Consider the following 22,785-nt stretch of genomic DNA (forward strand, 5'->3'; position numbering starts at 1 on the left):
GAACTTTTATTGATGAGAACGTGTTAGTACCAGCCTGCCCTCATCTAATGACAAATTTGTATTTTAGCTTATTTTCTTTTTCACTTACCTGAAGATATAAATTTCCTCCGGTGGAGCCCAATGCGAAGGATCCCACTGACTTCTTCCTGAGAAAGACCAGGGAAGAGCTGCAGGTGTGAGCAGGTAGAGGCAGGTGTTCCCTCCTTTATGCTCCCAGAACAGCTGCTGTCCCAGCACTTACCACAGTAATTGCACGCTTCCGGCACGCCCGTCCTCTCCTGAGGTTTTGATCCCCTCAGAGGAAGGCCCTTATTTTCCTGATCTGTGTCTAGTAGTTACATTAGTAAGGAAACTTGTGTTTGCAAGTGAAAGAAACCAGATACAAACCAAGCTTAAACTGGTTAAACAAGCAAACCGAGCAGAGAAGGGGGATGTACAGTCTCATAGAGCAGGGAGGGGTTCAAGCTGCGCTACATCCGGTCTGGAGGAAGGTGCTTAGGACAGAGTCTTCGTACCTTGGTTCCGCTTTCCTCGATGATGACTTCATTCTAAAGAAGGTTCTCCCTTCATGGTGGTAAAATAGATTCAGACACTTCAATACTAGTCTGTCCCCTCTGCAACCCCTGCAGAAAGAGCAAGTCTCCATTTTTGAAAGTTGTTACTGCTTGAGTTATGAGGACGCTTATCTACAAATTGAGACTCACTGGCTCCTACTGGGTCACGTGCCCACTGCTGAACCAATCACTGTGGGTTAGGTTCAAACCACAGGCACTAAGAATAAACAAGTGTTTCCTATGGAGATTTGCGGGGCTGTTACCAGAAGCACAGATCGAGGGTACCAGGAAGGTGAAACCTGTAGGTTCCCCCTCTGCACTTAATATTTAGTGGATCGATAAGGGCACACTCAATGCACAGGGATCTCTGTGAGCTCTGCCATCCATAATATCATTTAATCTTCAAGCAATCCCATAAGAAAAGTGTAACTACCTCAATTTTCTGGTTCAGGAAATGGAAGCAGAGAGAGTACTTCTGTAGTATAACATTAAAGAGCTGTTCACCGGAGATGTAGGATTTGAGCCCAGGTCTCTGTGACTATGAATTAGTTTGCTGGAGCTGCCGTAACAAAATACCACAACCTGGGTGGCTGCAACAACAGGAAGTGGTTGTCTTCCAGTTCTGGAGGCTGCAAGTCCAAGGTTAAGAAGTAACAGATTTGGTCTCTTTCCGCTAAGCCCTCTCTCCTTGGCTTGCACATGGCTGCCTTCTCACTGTGTCCTCGCGTGGCCTTTTCAGGGATTAGTGCATTCATTCCTTGTGTCTTTTTGTGTGTCCAAATTTCTTCCTCTCATAGGAACACGAGTCAGATTGGATTAGGATTGTCTGAACAGCCAGAATTTAACTTAATCACCTCTTTAAAGGCCTTATGTCTAAATACAGTTACATTCTGAAGTACTGGGAGTAGGGCTTCAACATACCAATTCTGGGGGTGAGGAAACAATCCAGCCCATGACAGACTATAAAACTCCTGTTCTGTCCATAGCACCAGGTTTCCAAAGACCTGGGTTTCCAAAGGCTGAAACCCTTGGCAAATTGCATCATGGTTAAGAGCTGCTTTCTTCCACATAAGATTCTCCCTTGGACAGCTTTTCTCCTTAGAGGCAGGCAGTTGCCTACGGACTAAAATGAACTTAGTTCTTTTGTAACCATATCCCTGCTGTAGGACCAAAATAAACATTTTGCAAATGCTTTAAATGTATCCGGGAAGGTGTTAATTGTTTTATAAGGATCATTTTATTTCATGCACACTCATCGGAACTGGGTGAGGTGGTGTTAGGGAAAAGCCTCAGAAAATCTCTTAGAGGACCCCTGCCCTACTGTCATGGAAAGATTTTTTTCTATTCATAGAACATAGTGTTTGTTATTATCATGTTGTTGTTGTTGTTGTTGTTGTTGTTGTTAAGCCAGGTTAGCCAAGGTCTGTGTCTCCCTTGACCACAGATAAGTCATTGCATGACAATGAAGATGCGAAGTAATGTCTACAAATCATTCTTCTTTTAGAAACCATGCTTGCTCATGTTTTATGCTTTCATTAAAAGAAATATGAAGAAAAACCCCTTAGTGTCTCGAATGAGGAAAGCGAGCTGTGATGCAATGTCACCGTGGGCCTATAGTCTGTCCACAGTTTATGACCACTGCTCTCTTTGAGGGTCATTGAGCCATGCTTGCAGAGGCCTGGTTTTAAATGACAGATCAGCTTCTCCTGCTGGTTCCTGTTAACCAAAGCTTGGCACCAGTTCTGGGGTATAAGACCTTTGAAGGGCTGAAAAATCCTGCCTTCAGGGAATGGGCAGGAGCAGTCCAGGTAACGCTCCACATTACCTGGCAATGCATTTGATGGGGAGAAAAGGAACTATGAAAGCTTTTTATTGATTTCTTCCTCTACCAGCAATATCCACCACAAAGCTATCAAAATGAATCAAAGTACCACGTGTCTCAGAGTAAGCAAACAGCCCTGAATTTGGGAGACTAAACAGGTAGGTACTCTATTTCCATTTACAGATAAAACAGAGACTTTGGGGTGCCTGGGTGGCTCAGTCGTTAAGCGTCTGCCTCCGGCTCAGGTCATGACCCCAGGGTCCTGGGATCGAGCCCCGCATCGGGCTCCTTGCTCTGCTGGGAGCTGCTTCTTCCTCTCCCACCCCTCCTGTTTGTGTTCCCTCTCTCGCTGGCTGTCTCTCTCTCTGTCAAATAAATTTAAAAAATCTTAAAAAAAAAAAAACAGATTACATCGAAAACTGGGGATGTACTGTATGGTGACTAACATAATATAATAAAAAATCATTATAAAAAAAAAAAAACAGAGACTTTGAACGGTTAAATACCACACCTAAGGTCACAAAGCTGGAAGGGATACAATGAGGAATCGAATTCAAGATCTGTAAGAGCGAAGCCCCTGGATTGCACCAATGTCTTACCCCAGTGTCACAGGAACTGCAGTCTTCCGTGAATGACCAATGGGCATGTGTCTTCTTCTAGCCACTCTGGTCAAGGCAGTTTCTTGATTTACTAGTAGTCCTTTCAGAAGAAAGAAAAAATGGAGTTTTTGTCATGATTTGTTTTCACCGAACCCAGGTTTACTCCTCTGAATGTCTGTCTGCTCCTCTTTCTAAGTGCTCACCTCTTTTCTATTGGTTTTTATACAGAACAGGAGTACGGGCTCAAGATGAACAAGGTCACAGATCTCTATAAAAGTGACTTTAGCAAATCCCTGAAGCCAAACCAAACTCAAGATTGACATAATGCTCTTCTGTGTACATAGGAGAATGTTCTTACCTTTCAGAGATTTGCTGAAGTATTTAAGGAAGATATGTCATGAAGTCTGTAATGTACTTTAAAAAAATCAGTAAAAATACATAGATGAAACAATGGTAACATGTTAATTGTTAAATCTCAGTAATGGGTATATATTTATTTCTATGTATCTTTAATTGCGTGAAAATTTACTTAGTATACATGGTCAAGAACAAAAGTAAGTGATGATCGCTGGGTAAGGATGGAGGTGGTGAATGCAAGGGGAGGTTTAAAAGAGATGTGATTTCTAGTGATGATGATGACGATGGTAATCCTTCTTATGCCTCCCCTCTGTTCTCATTCAAAGAAGAACAGATAACCTTACCACGCACCAGGCACTGTGTGGAACACTTTTCATGTATTGTCCCCATTAGGCCACAACAATCCTATGAAGTAATGATTATTTTTCTCAACTTAATGGATGAAATGGAGACTCAGAAAAATGATATAACTTGCTCCAGAGCCTTTTTCACCAAAGGAGAGCACTCCTTTTGCCTTAGGGAGAGCTGTGTGGGAATAACTGAGCTGAAAGAATTCAGGACACATAGGGAGGTAGGTAAAGGCACAGAGGGACAGATAAAGTAGTGAATGGACAGAAGGCAAACATAGTAGGTCCCGAGGATGGCTGAATATTTCAGTGAAAGGATGACGTTGTGATCAAGGAAGTCGAAGCACTGGGAGATAGTCCATTTTATGACCATACTGATATACCTGGTATGTATGAGAGGTGCAGGGAATAATCGATAGGACTACAGAGCTTTCCAAGAGTGAGAATGCATTCAGCAAGAAGGGGTAGCTAGAGATGGGAAGGATTTATCGTAGGGAAGAGTCCTGGCCCCATGAATCAAGCACACCATACCACCTCCACTCAATTCTAAGACTAATCAGGAAAAGGATTGCTAACAACATTCCCGTAGTCCATAAGGTTATTTTGGCAGTGGGTAAAGTACAGCTTCTAGTGAATTTTCTTTAGCATTTCCAAAACCAATTCACTAATTTTTAATAATTGCTTCCTTTGAGCAGGGGGTACTGACCTAGGTTTAGCTATTTCATTTTAAACTAGAATTTAATTGTAAAAGACTTTTTGCTTTTTGGGGAAAAAAAGAAAAAAAAATTCACCTAAGAAAAATTGGTCAACTGTGTGCTCTGCTGGAATGCTGCTGGAGAGATTATCACAGCAAGGTGGTGGCCTGGGGGGGGGGCGAAACAAATCATTTTTGTAAAATTGAGATTAGTTCATTTCAATTGATAACTTTTCATTTAATTTTAAAATGTAAGTAGCTATTTTTAAAAGAAAAAAAAGAAAGTCTAAATTGCACTACTAATCCAATGAAATATTGCCAAGAGGATGAAAGCAGACAACTGTGAGCCATGTGGGGGATCCTTTCCAAAGCTTGCTTTTATACCTCTCTTCTGTTCTCATTAAAGCAAGTCCCAAAGATCAGATGATCCCAGGATACAAGCTGAAGGCAAGGGCACAAGTTGTTTACTTCATCTCTGCCCCCAGCCTGCTCACCACCAGGCTGGGACGCAGGCACCCAGGTCAGAAGAGGGATTTTTCTATTTTCACCCTCCCAGGTCTCCATCAGGAGCCACCAGGGAGCAGTAGATGACTAAGTCACTCATCTGGCTGCTTTTAGTTAAGATACTTTCTTGAAAATGAATGGGAAAGCTCATAGGAGGGGGAGAGGAGAAATAATAACAGCACCAATCGTTCACATCCATGTGGTTTCCTGATTCACAAAGGGCTTCACGCACATGCCTGCGTTTGATCTTGCCTTTTAGTGAGCAGGACATGCATCTTTGGTCCCATCGTACAGAAGAGCAATCCCAAACCCAAAAATGAATGTTCCCAATCCTAGAGTTTGTTCAGAGCATGGGCTTTTGAAGGCAAATGCCCTGGTTTGAATCTTGGCTTTATTACTTGCAAGCTATGTGACCCTGGGAAGTTACTTCACCTTTCTTTTTCCCAGTTCCTCATCTGTAAATGGAGCTAAGAATAATATCCATCTATCCAAAGGTTGCTGTAGAGACCAAATAATAGGATGCATATCAAGGACTAGGAGCCCCTTCGGCACATAGTATTCAATAAACACTACCATCACATTTGTAAAATGTTTTCCAGCTCACAAGATATACCCAGTTGAACTATATTTACTAAGCGTCAGAGCCAAACACTGTGTCAAATGATGGGGATGCCAGAATAAATCAGCCATGACCGCAGCCATCCCACAGGTCACAGATGAGTGTAAGGAACAGCGCAGAAAAATGGGCTCACTCAGGATAAAGTTCATTATTTTCAGCAATGAAGGTAATTAAAGGAGAATTTAGCACAGCCTGAAAGTGTTAGAGAGGGCTTCTTAAGGGGAAATACTTTTCTAATTTTACCTTTCGTAAAGCCCTCTGAAGAAGATAGTGTTTTGTTCATTCTACAAATGAGTGAATCAGGACCTAAGGTCAAGAACTTCCCAAGTTCCCTCAGCGAGTGAGTGGCAAAGCCAGGTCTCAGTGATACCAAACTCTCTCAAGGATACCTTCCCTGTGAATTAAGTCATTGAGATACTAGGCTATTTTTTTTTCTTCTGCATCATTTTTCTTTTTTAAAAAGGAACAAAAGCAATCATTCTTTCTGGATCTCCCTTTTTTCCCCCTGAAAAATGTGGTACAATGTCAAATTATCTAAACTCCAAAATCCGCTAAGGGTCACAAAGTCCTAGATCGGAAGGGACAATTGCTTATTGGTAGGGATCTGGCGGCACAGAGATACACGTGATAAACCCTAGTTCCACCGTCCATAAGCTCTATGACAATAGGCAAGCAATTAATCTAGTTGAGCCTGTTTTTCCATTCACAAAATGGCACAATAATAGTTTCCACCTCCTAGAATTGGTATGATGAGGAACAGTGTTGGCACATGTTATAATTACTCGATAAACATTTGCTACTAACTTTATCTAAAGAAATGCCACTTAATCCGCCCACTTCACCCCTCCGGGCTGATCACACAAATCTTCTGTGTGTTCTTTTTTGAAAGGCTTCCCCAGAAGGAGATTTTAGAGCGTCACATGTGAAGTGTTTTAATGCTTGACCAATCTTGCGACCTGGAAATCCAACTCTTCCACACTTGGCTTATGCTTTCATTTAAAATATTAACATTCTGCTCTCAGAAAAAATAGAGAATGGCTGATTATGCTTTCTTCTGGATGAATAAATGACATCTCCACTTTCTTTCTCCCAAACTGTCTTATTCAAGGAGCTTCACTTTTGTCTTTAGAAGTCTTCTATCTACTTCTTTCCACTGGTGACGGACAGGACTCCTTCATATCCTGAGACTGGTGTGTGGTCATGCAGGTAGCTGGTCAGAATATTGTGCGTGTTGTGCTCTTTGTTTTCGAAGCATGTTCACATACTCACCTTGTTGATCCTAAAACGGCTGAGAGAGGTAGGAGGGCAGGTATGAAGTCCACATTAAGGATGAGGAAACTGAAGTATTAAATAACGAATAACAATAGCCTCCACTGCATGATTACGTTCTGTATCTCTTACGCATTTCATCTTATTAAACTTCTTACAGGGGCCCTCCTTTGGTAGGTGTTATTAGTTCAATTTGCAGGAGGGGAAAATGAGACTCAAAAAGGGATGTCACATATCCAACCTTCTCCAGTTAATGAGTGGTCAAGCTGAGAAAGGCCAGATCTGTCTCACTTCAAAGCCAATAAGCTCTATCACTGACTTTTGAAGGTTCGCTCAACCCATCAGTGACTAATATGAAGTGAGAATCCAGGGCTCCTGATTTACAGTCCAGGACACTTCTCTTTTCTTTTTTTCCTTTTTTAAAGATTTATTTATTTTAGAGAGACAGTGTGAGCCGGGGCAGGGGTGAAGGGAGACGGAGAGAAAAGATCCCAAGCAGACTCGTCGCTGAGAATGGAGCCCACCTTGGGGCTCAGTCTCACAACCTGGAGATCATGACCAGAGCAGAAATCAAGAGTTGGACGCTTAACTGACTGAGCCCCTCAGGCCTCCGCAGGACACTTTTCATTAAGGCGCTCACTCAGTCCTTGATTGGGCAGCGTGACGGTCGCTGCTCACGCAGAACTGCTTTGTATCCCCATTCCTAGTTGTCTTCTGTTCTTAGCTTCCTGGTCTATTCATACCATGTGGGGGCTCCCAAGCATGCAGTCAGAGAGTAGTCACTTACAAAGTACAAATTATCATTTATATATTTTTATGTATTTAGATAATTATATATAATATATATTTATATTATTTACATATGTATCACACATCAATATACACGTTTATACACATACAAGCTTCTAGAACTGGCCAATTTCTCCAGCAAAAATAAAGATTTGTCACACCAGATGTTATACACACACACACACGTATATATATACACACACATAAGGTATATGTATATACACACATATAATGTATATGCATATATATGTATACACACACAATGGAATATTACTCAGCAAAAAAAAAAAAATTAGATCTCACCATTTGCAACAGCGTGGATGGACCTAGAGTGTATTATGTTAAATAAAATAAGTCAGACAAAGACAAATACCATATGATTTTGCTTGTACGTAGAATCTAAAAAACAAACGAACAAACAAACAAAAAGTAGAAACAGACCCATAAATACAGAGAACTTGCTGGTGGTTGCCAGAGGGGTGGGAGGAGGGGAGATAGGCAAAATAGGTGAAGGGGATTAGGAGGTACAGGCTTCCAGTTATGAAATGAATAAATCACAGAGATGAAAGACCCAGCATGGGGAATCTAGTCAATGCTATTGTAATAGTGTTGTATGATGACGGACGGTGACTACACTTGTGGTGAGCATAGCAAATCTATAGACTTGTCAAATCAGTATGTTGTACACCTGCAGCTAATGTAATATTGTCAACTACACTTCAATTAAAAAAAAAACAGACTTGTCAAACCAAGCAAAGTTCTCAGGAAATCACCAGCAAAGATATTTCTTTAAATATGAAGTTAGTAGGTTTGCAAATTTGAGAATTTCTTGCAGAAAATTTGAAACTGCTTCCCCCAACACCCGATACACTGAGGGCAAGGGGAGACCAAAGAAAGAGGCAGACCAATCCAGATTAGTAGGTGGTGGTGTTAACAAGCAAGAGAAGTTGCATATGGGGCTTGTCTTCCGTGGTGGGAAGACAAGATTTCCACACCTGGCTGCCAGAATCTCATAAGTTTATATAGAACTTATTGGGATTCAGTCACATATACTAGCCACATGGTCTCAACAATACCTCACTCTCTCAAGGCTGCACCCTTGAAATGGCTCCCACTATGGGAATGGTGGACACCTCAGACATTTCAAGACAGGGGAAGGGGATGAGGAGATTTGATTGACTGCCCAGGTCTAGTTCACAGGTCAATGGCAGTCACATCCCCTTAATGACCTCCCCCAACAATGTGGAAAAAAGTGAAAGACAAAAGATACTAGAAGTGTCCTCTCTTTCCCTGCGTGTGCAGTCCATGTGAGCCCATACACATAGTCACATCGGAGTTACAAGGCAAGAACTGGGCTGAGGAAGGGATTCCAACCATGTTCACCACCATACCCTGGGGAGGATGTGCTATATTACTATTGAGCTGCTCCACTCTTTCATTTTCCATTTCAAAAGGAGATGATGGTGAAAAGGGAGATCCAGGAGAGGAGGGGAAACATGGCAAAGTGGGACGCATGGGGCCAAAAGGTAAGTGCAATGACATGAATTTGACACTCTGATATTAGAATTGCTTTCCTCTTTCTATTGGCTTCGCCCTGGAAATTGGCAGCTTTCGTAACACTCTCTGCTCCAAAGATGAATGAAATGTATTTCAGACATGAATTTACTCACCACCAGAGAGCTCCTATGACACTGACTGTCCCCAGGACTCGACGCATTTCTCAAGCTGCCTACTTAGGGTGGGCAGGAGTGGGACACTCCAGGAACTCTAGGAGTAGCGGTCTCCAGAAATATCTAAGAAACCGTGAGTTTTAGAAACACGGCTGGGTTGATAGCTGTGTCTCTTCTCAGAAGCCACTACTAAGCAACTCATTTTGGCTTGCCTAGAGTGTAAGGAGAACAATAAGAAGGAACAGAAGGAGTTGTCTGATCCATTGACTTACTCACCTATTTCCAAGATCTGTCAGCAAATGGCGCGGTGTGGGAGGAGCAGAGCAAAAAAGATGAGAATGACAGAAAGGCTATAAGGGAGTGTTTTTACTCCCAAAGCCAAGAGCAACTTCCCCAAAGTATAGCTTTAGATTGTGATGTGTAAGCGTGTGTCTTCTAAGCGCTGGACATATTTCCTGCCAGCTGCTACAAGCCCTAGACCACTGGTTTCAGAATCTTTAGTATGTTAAAGAGAAAAAAAGACTCACAGGCCTTTGAGACCTCAATTTGAGAAGCGCTGACTTAAACTCTTCTTATTCTATAAATATGTACAACATTCTATAATTACATACAATCATTTGTAAAATTATTATCACAGGGATGCAGCTTTATAACTGGTAAATGTCTTTTAGGTCATCATAGAAAAAAACAGAATTGATAACAATTGATTGTTAACAATTTTGGAGGAACTCAGTGATCCCAGACTATATATATTTGTGGATAAAAACTTGGTGGAACAATCTCTGATGTCCCTTTGATCACTAGGTTTTATAATACATCCCCTCCCCTTTTTAAAAATGTCTAATATAGTCAAATCTAGGAAATAGAATCTCAGAGCGAAGCCAAATGGATCTACAGAGGAAGAGAATTAGAATAAAATGCAAGAATTCTTCCACTCAGCCCCTTATTTGACCTTTAGATTAAACATCTTCTGCTATAGACCTTTTAGAAATATTGTGTTGGTAAGCATTCCAACATCACCGGGTCCAGGATTTTCATACTTACCCACATTTAGCTTTAATATATACACTATAAGACTATTAAAGTAAATAAGGAAGGACAGGATATATGTCACATACCACAGAAAGAAGAGTGCACTTTTTGGTACTTCCTTCAAGTGAATATCATGCATTAGCCACATCTTCAAAGGGAATATAAAACCTTAGGATATAAAGATGAAATGCTTTGCTTTTCAGGAATTAAGGGGGAGCTGGGTGATGCAGGAGACCAGGGCAACATTGGCAAGACTGGGCCCATTGGTAAGAAGGGTAAGCTGCATTTTCCTTTTCTCCAGTGGCAATTTGAAGCAAATCGAGCATACCCTTGATATATTCTGAAAGGTTCTGTATCATGAGAATGATCCTTTTTCTTTCTTTTAACATAAGAATTTTCCTCTTTCTTTGTGTCTAAGCTGTTCCTTTCATACATAAACAATGTGTCTAAAAGAATAAATAAAGGCCTTGAACAATATTAAACAGAAATTCAGGGACAGAATCAAACATAAAGTTTTGGTACTTTCTGTACAGAACTATGTCCTACAATCTGCTGGTTGTAATCCTTGATACACTTAAAATGCGTATCATGACCACGAAGCACATTCAGTGGTAGAAAACAATTATTCATAAAACTCAAGGCAGTAAAGGACAGTAGAGTTTTCTTTTCTTTTCTTTCTTTCTTTCTTTCTTTCTTTCTTTCTTTCTTTCATTCAAGATTTTATTTATTTGAGAGAGAGAGACAGAGCAGGAAGGATGGGCAGAAAAGGAGAGGGAGAGAAAGAATCTTAAGCAGATTCCCTGCTGAGCATGGAGCCCAACCTGGGGCTTGATCTTATGACCCTACAACCATGACATGAGTTGAAATCAAGAGCCAGTCACTCAATGGACTGAGCCACTCAGGTACCCCAGTATAATTTTCTTTCTTAAACTGAGTGAAATAGTAATGATTCTGCATCTGGGATTTATTAACAGATGAGAAACTTTAAGTATATATATTCATACTCTTTTGTATTCTGTCCTGTCCGAATCCTGCACAAAATTACTGCTTTCCCATTATAAAACAGAGATGGCCTCTTTATTATCTAAGTATTCCTGCATATCATCTTCTCATAAAAACGCTCAATCATAGCCAGTTCCAACGGCTCCTGATGGTCAGCAGTTCATACTGGCATAGTTCCTCTTGGTTTGAAGATACAAAGCCGAATGAGAATCACAATATTTTTGCAAGGAGCTCATAGACTATTTAGAAGAATTCTGCAGCCTTGATGTGTACCCTGCAGCCTTCCTTCCATGCATGCTGAGCAGCGGCAGGATCAGTCATATGCCTCCCAGTCACCCACAACGTGTGTGGGCAGGTCGATTGGTGCAGTGTAAGCCGACGCTATGGCCCCCCTTTCTTCTCATCCCGTAGCTTGGTACCTCCTCTCTCCCTGTCCTTTTCCAACTCATTCCTTTGAGAATTTTCCTTCTGCCTGCATTTGAGGGCAGGGACAGAGTGTAGTACCACTGAAAAGAAGTTGCTATGCTTATTTCTGATTCAGTGGCCTGTAGCGTACGTTCACCTGGGATTGAAATTCTCACAGCTGGGGAAGAGCCAGACGGACTCCTCCTACGTGACGACTCTTTCCATAGTATGGATTTGGGGTGGTTTTACTATGAAGCTAATGAAGCTTTGGCTTCAGAGCCCCACACTTACTTGGGTCCTTCCCAAGACCCTGAGAGGAGCCTTATCAATGCACATGGCCATATGTCTTGGTAGCGTTTGTAAAGTAAGGCATTTTATCCTCAACTGGTGAAAAGAGTGCCTCTCAACATTAAAAAACAAACAAACAAACAATTTCCTCCTTAAGCAGCCTTTTTAGACATTATTTTTTTCTAATTGTCTTCCCCTATGAAATTTTAATACCATCCATTGACTATATATCTGTTATGTACTGTGTGTATATTTTTGAAATGTATAAAAGAAAGATTTTTCACCCCCTAGAACAGACTTTTATGTCCTTGAGTGGATACTGTCTGCATTGAGAATGCAGGCGTAGCACTACTGTCTCCTTCTGCTCCAGCTTCCCTCCGTCAGACTTCTCTGTGTATCACCTGGTTACGGGAGTGCCACAAGTATTTTGGGAGCTCACTGAAAGGAACTTGAGTGGGAGAAACGTTTAGTTTGGACTTCATGGGATAGGCTTACATAGTTGCAGTTACTTCCATGTACAGTTGTTGCTAGTAATTCCAATCGAGGGATAGCTTCCAAGAATATTCTTACCACTTACTGTGCAGATCTCTCCAAAGTCATGGTTAAAAAGTGCAGGGGCAGAGATCAGATCGTCAAAGGAATGTGTCTTGCAGCATCCAGCACAAGAAATGTGTGAGTTGTGGGAAAGAAACAACATTTGAAATGTACAGGACCAGAGTTAAGCTGCGGGAAATGTTTCCAAATCCAACAGCTCATATATGAAAAAGACATTAGAGAGGTATTCTCAAATTTGACAATATTCTTAATGTGCATAAATCATCAATACTAAGCCGTAGAGGTGAAAGAAATTTCTTACACTATTAATAATGAAACAAAATTCAGATTTCTGCATATAAGCTATGAGAAATTCACTTGTATTACTCCTTCTGCTAAGAATGACTACCCAAGTCAAAAAAAAAAAAAAAGCAAAGCACAAATACAAATTTGGAGGCCCGGAAGAGCTAGCAAGTTGAATAAGACTCTAGGGGCCTGATCTGGAGGAGAAGAGAACCACACTGAGGCAAGCTATGCATTCTGTACTATTTTGCAAGTCATTCCCCATAAGCGAGGCAGCGCTATGAGACTGAGAAGCTCCAGCAGGAAGTTGCTCAAACTGAACTGGTACTCGAGGCCTGCCCGGGAAGAGTGGCCCGGGAAAATGCCACTCTTTTTCACTTCAAAAATAAACATTTTCTGTTAGGACTCCACAAATTCTGAAAAACATTTAATTAAACATACACCCATTCATGTTTCAAAACATATTAACAAGCTAGACATAGAGGGTACCATATTTAATATGAAAGGGGATATCAGCAACAGCAACAGAAACTTATTAAAAATCATACTCAGTAATGAAACCTTGACCACTTTTCTCCTGAGATTGGGAATGAGATGAGCACAGCCCTCGTCACCAGTTTTAACTAACATCATAGCAGAGGTTCTAGCTAGAGAAAAATTGCAAGAACAGGAGATAAGAATCACAATAATTGGAAACAAAGTAATAAAAGGGACATTGTGTGCAGCTGGTGTGAGTGCATATCCAGAAAATACAAATGAATCTACAGATTAACTATCTGTATTAAGTTTTTTACAGTTTAGCCGTACAAAAATCAATTTTGTTTCTATATACCAGAAATCATTGAAAACGAAATTAAAAAGATGCCACTTATTACAACATCAAAATTATTAAGTGTCTAGGAACAAAGCTAAAAAAGAAGATATCTAAGCCTTCTACAACAAACATGACACAATGATGATGAGAGAAATTAAAGAATGTTTAAGAAACATTCATACATTGGGAGGCTCAATATGGTTAAGATGACCACTATGGTTAAGATGGCCCCAAATTTATGTGTAGATCAATGCTATCTCAATCAAAATCCCAGAAGTAGCTCTCTTGGAATTTAATAAGTCAATTCAAAATTTATATGGAAATGAAAGGAACCCAGAATACCCAAAGACAACCTTAAAAAAGAAAAACAAAGCTAGAAGGCTGAATTTAAACATTTGTTTTAAAGCTACAACCATTAAGATAGTGTTAATTTATGCAGAGACAGATAAATACACCAATGAAAGGAAATGGAACATGCAAGAAGACACTTAAATTTGGTTTATGCAAAGTTGATGTTACTTCGCAATGAGAAATGATGTACTTATCAATAAGTAGTGCTAGGTCAATTGCATATTCATGAATGCAGCCAAACATATGCAGCGCATAAGTATGAAAAAAGAACTATAGAGGCACAAATTTATTAATTAAAATGTTATGATTCTTAGTGAATTTTGTAATGTGGTGTCTACTTTTAAAATTTAGTGATTTATTTCTTTTAAGTATTCATTTTTCTATCACTTTTCCATTTGTAATTGGAATACTTTTTCTTAAAGAGGGCTTCTCAAATTAAATAAGTTCAGATAAAATGAATCACGGATCTGCCCCTGTCTGTATCAGCTTCGTGTAACAACTGGTTAAGGGATGGAAAGATGTGGCCGGAAAGTGGGATGCTGGACTTTTAAGATTTCTGAGATGTAGCCATGTTCCATGTAGTTGAGATCCCAAGTATCACCCTGGAGATGAGCAGAGGTAGAGGGGGAAAAGGAGTCACTCTCATGAACATTCCAGAATTCAAGAAGTTCGTTTTCCAATGAGTTATTCTAGATGGTACACTTGCCTGGATTTAGACGTGTCAAATACAGATGAGGCTCCAGCTAAGAGAGTTGGAGGTCATGATCTTGAGTCAAGTCTTAAACCTTTCATAGAATAAGTCAAGGTGTCTTGGGAGGGTGGTAGATGACAGAGACAGGGAGAGTAGAGTTCAGTATGATTTTCTGAGCCTCATAGTGGATGAACTTCCACAAATGTTGAAAAAGTAACAGTCTGGAAATGATAGGGTTAATTAACCGTATCTTTTTCAAGCCAATTCCATATTTGCACACCTCTATCATTTTACTCATTGCCATGGCTTATTAGCTTGTCTTTGTCCCCCTATAGACTGAGAACTTCTGGAGGAATAAATGAATGAAAGATTTATCATGTCTTTTTGCTTAAATAAATAAAAGCTCTATGTGGGGACCCTAGTTTTTAATCATTTTACCCTAATGCCTAATATACAGTGGAAACTTTCTAAACGTTTACTGCATGAAGAATGAAAAAGTGAATGATAAAATATTTTATTTCCTATGATGTGGCCCTATTTCTGCCCTTTATTTCTATAAGTACTACTGTCCCTTAACATCAATTTCCACCATTCACTAAGATTTCTTTCTCCTCCGGAGATATGCCATCAAAATTTATGAGCATGTCCTGGAATTTCAAAAAAAATTGAGAGTTAGTGTTCTGGCTCACCTGGATTAATTTCATTTTTAATCTGTACTTTGAAATTTATTGTCCTGGTTTTGTCAGTGGCCCTTCTAAATTTTTCACTGACTCAGATTAATCTCAACTTTCTGGGCTGACCTTAATGTTGTCACTTGCATGGACAAGGTAGCTTTCTGGATGTCAATATTTCATTTTAGGAAGAAGAGAGAATGATTTAGTACAGGCAAATACAATCTCACAGCAAAATAAATGTTTTTACTTAAGGTCAATAATCCTTTTACAGTGGAAGCATTGTGATTTTGTTTGTTTGTTTGCTTAAATACAACCTCTAATTCTTCAGCCTTAAGACAGTTATTACTGACATGTTCCCGCTCAAGAGCCAAAATAAGTTTTCGTGTATGACTTTAAACCAGAATTCATTTTTGGGAAATAGTGCCTATTTCACATGCTCCTTAAACCAGCTAAGTACGTGGCATGCTTTCCGGCTAAGTATGTGACAGAAGCTAACATTGGTTGACCATTCTTTATGACTCAAGCACAGAGTTAATCCCATGAGAAGATGACATTATCTAATTTATCTTCTTTAACAATCTTCTGATTCTAGGCGCCATTATTTCCACTGGAAAAAAATGAAGAAATAGAGTCTTAAAGAAATTATGTAACCTGTCCACGTTTAGCAAATAAGTGGCAAAGGCAGGATTCAAGCCGTGGTTTTTCGGACTGCCATGGTTGTTCACTCTACCACAGTGCTTTGACTTTCCCATCTGTTGAAAAAGGAATGAAATTCATGTGAAAATACTGGAAAGTAGTCACAGTGCTTACATCTTGTCAGACAAAAAAAGCCATGTATCCATTCAAAAATCTGTTTTCCACACTATTAAGTTCTAGCTGAAGGCTCTTGCTTCAGTGAATGTCTTCTCTACTCTGTTCCACAGCCATTTTTGCCAAATACCTGGCAGGCACTTCCTTTATTTCACTCTGTGAGTAGGTAAGAGTGAGTGTCCCATTTCCTTGGTCTCTGATGTGTACTTAAAACCCCCATTATTTTTATAAAATAAATACTCCATTTAGGCTTCTTTGATGTCGCCATTGGGTCTAGCCCAGAACTAGGATCATAGCAGGACTAGAATCAACTTTTAGCCCACATGGAATTGAAAGGGATCCACATTTAAAGAAAACACACTATTTTCAAAAGATAAAATATTCAACTATATTCATATGATCTTTTAAGTCCATATTGTTTCTGGCGGTGACAAGGACTTGACATTCCTTTCAACTACTGATAACATTTTTTGAATACTTTGATTTCATTCACTAAATCATTGGTTCACTCATTTGGGAAACACCATGAACTGAGGAGCCAGAAATGGTTGGGTTTCAACACCAACACTGCCACTGAATTGCTAGATGTCCTTGAACAAGTTATGTTGCCCCCACGATCCTCCATTCTTTCCATTGTAGAATAAAGATAATGATAATACCTAACTCATAGGATTTAATTTGATACTATCTATAAATAATATGATAATATCTATAAAGTATCTGGAACAGTACTTAGGAAATGTTTATTCCCTTTCTTCCATTAATATATTCTCAAAATCTATTTTTATCTTTAACAAATTACATATAAGAGAAATTGAGGAATTTGCAGGACACAACTTGGGTGTGAGCAGAACAATCTTCCTCATCATGGTGCATGGCATATTTCCATGCTTTCCCAGTTGTACCTCTGTTGTGCACTGTCCCCTACCTTGCTCCTATCTTCATCTGCTGAAGTTTTTCAGAACTGAGCTCCAGGGCTAGCTTCCCAGGAGAGCCTTCCTTCATCCTTCCAGCTGAAGCACTATGTCATCTACCTCCCTCCCAGAGTGTATTATCTCTGTTCAGTGTCTCTCTTGCAGTATTTACCACATTCTATTGTCATGGATTTCACCATTGTCTTATTTCATTCAAGTGCAAGTTGTGAGACTTCCTCCTACATGTTTAAAATGCATTCTGGATTTCAAGGACCTCTCCTTCTGTTTGGGGAGCTCATGAACGTTCACTAGCACTGTAAAGAGAAGTGTCTACATGGGTCAATTTGGAAAGGCTCAGCAAATTTTTGCGGCCCAGGCAAGCAGGCTTTCCTGAAAGATCTACAGTCAGTATGTACAGGACTCTTAATGAAAAGCACTCAGCAGACACTAATGAAAAGAATAGGTAATGAGCAGGCAACATGGGCTACCTTACGGGTTTTAGAGTGGCTCCCATTTTTTTCCCTTTTGCTGGTAAAGGATGGGGTTAGGCAGAACCTCAATCCTGACTCCGTTTCCCCTCACATTGCCCCCTTGGGGCATATCACTAATTCCCTGGCCTCCCCGAACTCCCACGAAGGTAAGCAAGCCCCTATAGTCTTCTAGCCTGGGTGACCTTCATCCTATATTCATTCCTCCCAAATTCTTTCTTTTTCTTCTTCCAGTTCACCATTGAAGCATAAACTCTATTTTACTTCCATCAGGATCTTCTCTTTTGCTTCTCAAGAACTTCAGCCAAACATTTCCTTTTGGAAATCAAAAGCTTTTGCTTTCAATTATTGTGTCTGATGTAGGCTTCAAGGGCTTATTTTGAAGTCGGAAAAAAAAAAAACATTTTTTTTCTCTCTGCTTTAATAATCCTGATTCTCTGAGAATTATTTTGTGGATGCCTCTGACTGAATAAGAAAATGGCCACATAAAAAGAAGAGCAGAAGGGAAAATTATCAAGGTTGATATTTCAGCATAATCTGTTTGACACAACTTTATATTACCGATATTTGCATACATCACATCTTTTCAGAAAGTGTAAACCCCTTCAAGTCAGTTTAATCTTGTCTCCCTTTATATCCTCTCAAAGTACCAAACCTTTTGTCTTGCATAGAGTAATAAATAGTAAATATTTGAATTAAATTGAAAAAGCGCAATATATGTTTTTGAAAATCCAAGGGTAAAGCCATATGGAAGAACTTGGGGGCATAATAAATACACAGGCACTGCAATGTGCTAATCAATTAATTCAGATCTACAAAACAGTGGTACTTTGAAAGTTAAAAACATGCAGAGAATTGTATTAGCCTTTCTCAGAAGGCCATGTTAGTAGGACAGGTGATACAAATTTAACTGCTTCTTTGCCCCCCCATCGGAATTCTACATTCGATCTAAATAATGACTTGCTTGATTAGTTGTACTTGTGCAGCCAATTCAAAATCAAATTATTTCTGTAAAACCAAAGAGTATTAGTTGGAGATGTTGCAAATGAAATTTAAAAACTCTTCCCTATGTTTTTAGATACATAAGCTATTGTCTGCCAGAAATCATTCACCATTTTAGTTAATTGTTCTTTTCATGGCTGTTGGTTTTATTCAGGTGACAAAGGGGAAAAGGGTTTGCCCGGGATTCCAGGAGGAAAAGGCAAAGCAGGTACGACACGCTCATTTTTCTCTTGAATTTCTAGCATCATTCCACATGGATTTCATCTTTAAAAATAAATACATTTTTATGAAAAAGCAACAGTCCTCTCAATGCTTAACCTTACTTTACTTGGGCTAGAGGGAAGGAAAGAAGGGAACTTTCCTCTCTATCTGCTGGTGAGTTTCCAAGCCCTGGGGAAGCTAATGATGGCACATTCCATCCTAGTCATGCTTAGTGGGAGGAAGCAGCTCTCATTGTCCTAGAGCAGAGGAAGGTCCACCATGGCCTCAGCAGTAGGACTGCACCACGTTGCCCTACGTTCCACCAGCATCTCGACCAAAATGGAGCCAGCAGCTTGCCCGCAGCAAATTGGCCCAATCCCCAAAGACCCCATGGATACAGAACATGCCTTCAGCGGTCAGGAAGAGTCTCCCTGAGGCCTGAAAGAGTTGTATGTCCAGTGCTATGTGCAGGGAAAGAAAGTAGATTGCTCTGGGGGAGGTCACAGAGGTGTAGTGAAGGCTAATTTTAAGAACTGTGTTAAATTCCTGATATTTAACTGTGATTGCAGATAAATAAAGCCACGGAGTTTTTCCTCCTTTGGCTAATAAAATTCTTTTTGCTTTTCAACTGCCAAAGAAGAAAGCAAAAGGGACTGATTACATGAAGCAGCCATTAAATAGAAAAAGGGAATTATTTGAATTTCACATCATTTTCCTTAACTTCTTTCTCTGTCACAGTATCAGCAGGTAGCTGAAAAGGTAAATGAGCAAAGAGGGAATGAATGGCAGAAATTAAAATCAGAGTTAATCCACAAATGGGACAACCGGCTCTTGAAATTATATGTTGAATCTATTCACAAGACTTCAACTTAGTCCTTGAAACATTCGAGGATCATTCAAGTTGTACTTGAAATGGATAATCAGAATTATCATTTGGTTTCATCATGAAAGTTTTCTCCTTTCTTGGGAGAGTTGTGTGAGCCAGGGAGCAATGCAGTTAACAGAAAAGAAGACTGGGCTAGAAATTTGTCTTTAAAAAGCTGTAAAGATTTTATTTTGAGATTGGATGGGCACATTCTGTGTTCAACAAAAATGCCAAACGGTCCACAGTATGTGTTCAGGGGTTGGCCATATTTACTCTTCTCCTTAAAAATCTGGTGTAGAGCTGTGTTTTCACTCATCCAAAATACTTAAAAAGATATTTTGTAAATTCCTGAAGACAATGTAATGTAGAAGCCTTGTTTAAAGTAAAAGACCAAAAGTATAGCCATTCACAGAAAGATATAGCCACTCTAGGAAAAGGTAGTAAAGATTCAGAAGACGGCAATTGCCCTTTCCAACTGATGTAGGCTTCAAGGGCTTATTTTGAGCCCTTGTTTGTGCTCCAACATGAATTCACAGTTTTTGTCATTTAAAAGGCACCGTCTGTGATTGTGGAAGGTACCGGAAAGTTGTTGGACAACTGGATATTAGTGTTGCTCGCCTCAAGACATCTATGAAGTTTGTCAAGAATGGTGAGTCTCTCCTCTTTTGCTTTGTGCTATCTACCGATTTAATCCCTTTCGACGTTACAATTCCAGTATTCCTCGTGGGAAATACCTAGGCTCAGGCAATGGCCTACTGAGATAGTGTCACCACCGTACAGGTCTCTCAAAATGCTAATTATCCGCTCAGACTCTAGGACACTCCAGGACCACTACCTACATATATTCACATGTATTGCATTGTCTGTGGATAGAAAAAGATACTTTCTGGAGAGAGGGGAATGGAGAAAAGGGCAGAGTTTGGTAAGCCACGCCTTAAGAATAAAAAGGGACAGGAAGAGTCAAACAGAGTTAGCATCTCAGGAAAGAGAAGTAGTAAAACAATAGCTATTTTCTTGAGTACTTAAAATAACACCTAGGGTGTGGGTATTATGATTACCCTGAAGCTTAGAGAAATTACCTTGCCTGTAGATACAGAGCTTAACTAACAGGGGATCAGGGATTCGAATCCTGGTTTCACCGATGCTTCTAGCCTCAATACACATCAACAGTACATTATGTGTTTCTCTGAATTGTGCAACTTCCCACATTAGCCATTGTTGTTACCCCTTGCCATTTCATTGTAGTCAGCAGAGAAGCCCTTAAGGTGGGGCTATGTGTTCTCTTCTGAGACAGCATGAATGAGGAAGCTATTGTAGCTAAGTTGAAATCGGTCTTCTTTTGTTGTACTTTTATTTATTGTAACCCAGCTATGTTTGTTGTGCATTAGAAACACACATGCCATCTTGTGTTAATCTTCATTTTGTAATACTCTTAATTATGACTCTGGTTATAATTAGTACTGAGTACTGGTTATAATTAGTACATGAAACACACATGCCATCTTGTGTTAATCTTCATTTTGTAATACTCTTAATTATGACTCTGGTTATAATTAGTACTGAGACGCTGTCTCTGACATGACTTGGATTCTCATGAAAAAACCAGACCGTAGAGGTTCCACATAGAGCAATAGTTTTCGACATTTATTGGCGTGGTCACAGATTTCTTGGTAAATTTTGAGTTATAGACCCAAAGAAATACACGTAGATGCCCCCAAAGCCTAAAACATCTTTAACATATTATGAGCTTGGGATGATTTGGAGTCCCCAGTTCTGTCCTGAAGCTTACTCAGTAACTCAGTACTTCATGTGCCTGGAGTCAACAGGGACAACTCAGGCTATATACATGTTCCTTGCCCAGGAACTCGGCCCAAAGGGGACAAACTTCTATATTATTCTGATGTTCGTTCGATAAGCTTTTACCATCCCATGCACTCTTGTGGGCTCTGAGGCTACAGAGTGGTAAAGACATGGTCACTGTCCTCAAGACATTCAGAATTTAGTACATGAGGCATGCAGACAAACAGACTAGATTGTGTTGAGTGACACAAAAGAAGAAGAGGAAGGAGCTATGGAAACTAGGGGAGTGTGCACAAGAGCCTCGTGCCTGTCCAGAGACATTGGAAAGGTTCCTGTAAGAGAAAATACTTCCATTGGGATCTAAATGACAAGTAGGTGTTTTCCAGGTAAAGCAGTGAGAAGACTTTCCAGGCACAAAAGTCATGGAAATGGAAGAGAGAAGGGCATGCTCTTGGGATTCTAAGTATGGCAAAGCATAAAGTAGTCTGAGAGGAGCTGAGTGGCAACTCATTTAACAAACCTTTGTCAAAACAGTCTCTTCTTCACAGTTGTGTGGGGAGTTAAGGAGGAAGGACGGGGAGGACAAATGGTAGGACTTTGTTCTCCATTAGACAACTACAAAGGTGATAAAAATATTTAACCAGTGCTTAACTCATACTAGGGACTTCAAAATAATTGTTGAACATCAAATCAATGAATTTAAATCCAGCAATACTGTATACTTGCCTTTTCTCCTTTTGAGATGTCTAATCACGAGCATCTTTTCCTCTCTGCAAAGTCATAGCAGGGATTAGGGAAACTGAGGAGAAATTCTACTACCTCGTGCAGGAGGAGAAGAACTATAGGGAATCCCTGACCCACTGCCGGATCCGGGGCGGGATGCTGGCCATGCCAAAGGACGAAGCTGCCAACACACTCATCGCTGACTACGTTGCCAAGAGTGGCTTTTTCCGGGTGTTCATCGGGGTGAATGACCTTGAGAAGGAGGGACAGTATGTGTTCACAGACAACACTCCTCTGCAGAACTACAGCAACTGGAAAGAGGGGGAGCCCAGTGACCCCTACGGGCACGAGGACTGTGTGGAAATGCTGAGCTCAGGCAGATGGAATGACACAGAGTGCCATCTTACCATGTACTTTGTCTGTGAGTTTGTCAAGAAGAAAAAGTAATTCTGCTCATGCCACACACACTTGTTACTTCTCTGCGACTATCACTGCAGTTATTTTTATACATCTTTTTCTTTCTAATTACGCCAAATTCATTCTGACTCAAGACAAGTAGAAAATGCTGAACCGAGGTTTGGAATTCCCATTGCCATGATCTTCTTTGATGATTTTGAACATTTTCCTACACAGTATATATCGGACCCATAGTTCACCAAGTTAC

At 40.1% G+C, this 22,785-nt stretch overlaps 1 protein-coding gene across 1 annotated transcript in view; it reads left to right on the plus strand.

The window, feature by feature from the left end:
• Positions 1-22,568, plus strand: part of COLEC10 (collectin subfamily member 10) — a 33,978-nt gene extending 11,410 nt beyond the window's left edge. The window contains exons 2-6 of the mRNA XM_008689285.1: positions 9,009-9,080; positions 10,460-10,531; positions 18,687-18,740; positions 20,152-20,247; positions 22,177-22,568. Of these exons, the coding sequence (XP_008687507.1) occupies positions 9,009-9,080; positions 10,460-10,531; positions 18,687-18,740; positions 20,152-20,247; positions 22,177-22,568 (686 nt within the window). The remainder of the gene's footprint in view (positions 1-9,008; positions 9,081-10,459; positions 10,532-18,686; positions 18,741-20,151; positions 20,248-22,176) is intronic.
• The last annotated feature ends 217 nt before the right edge of the window (positions 22,569-22,785 follow it).

Source organism: Ursus maritimus, unplaced genomic scaffold, assembly GCF_017311325.1.
Source record: "Ursus maritimus isolate PB19 unplaced genomic scaffold, ASM1731132v1 scaffold_9, whole genome shotgun sequence".
Classification (NCBI taxonomy): Eukaryota; Metazoa; Chordata; class Mammalia; order Carnivora; family Ursidae; genus Ursus; species Ursus maritimus.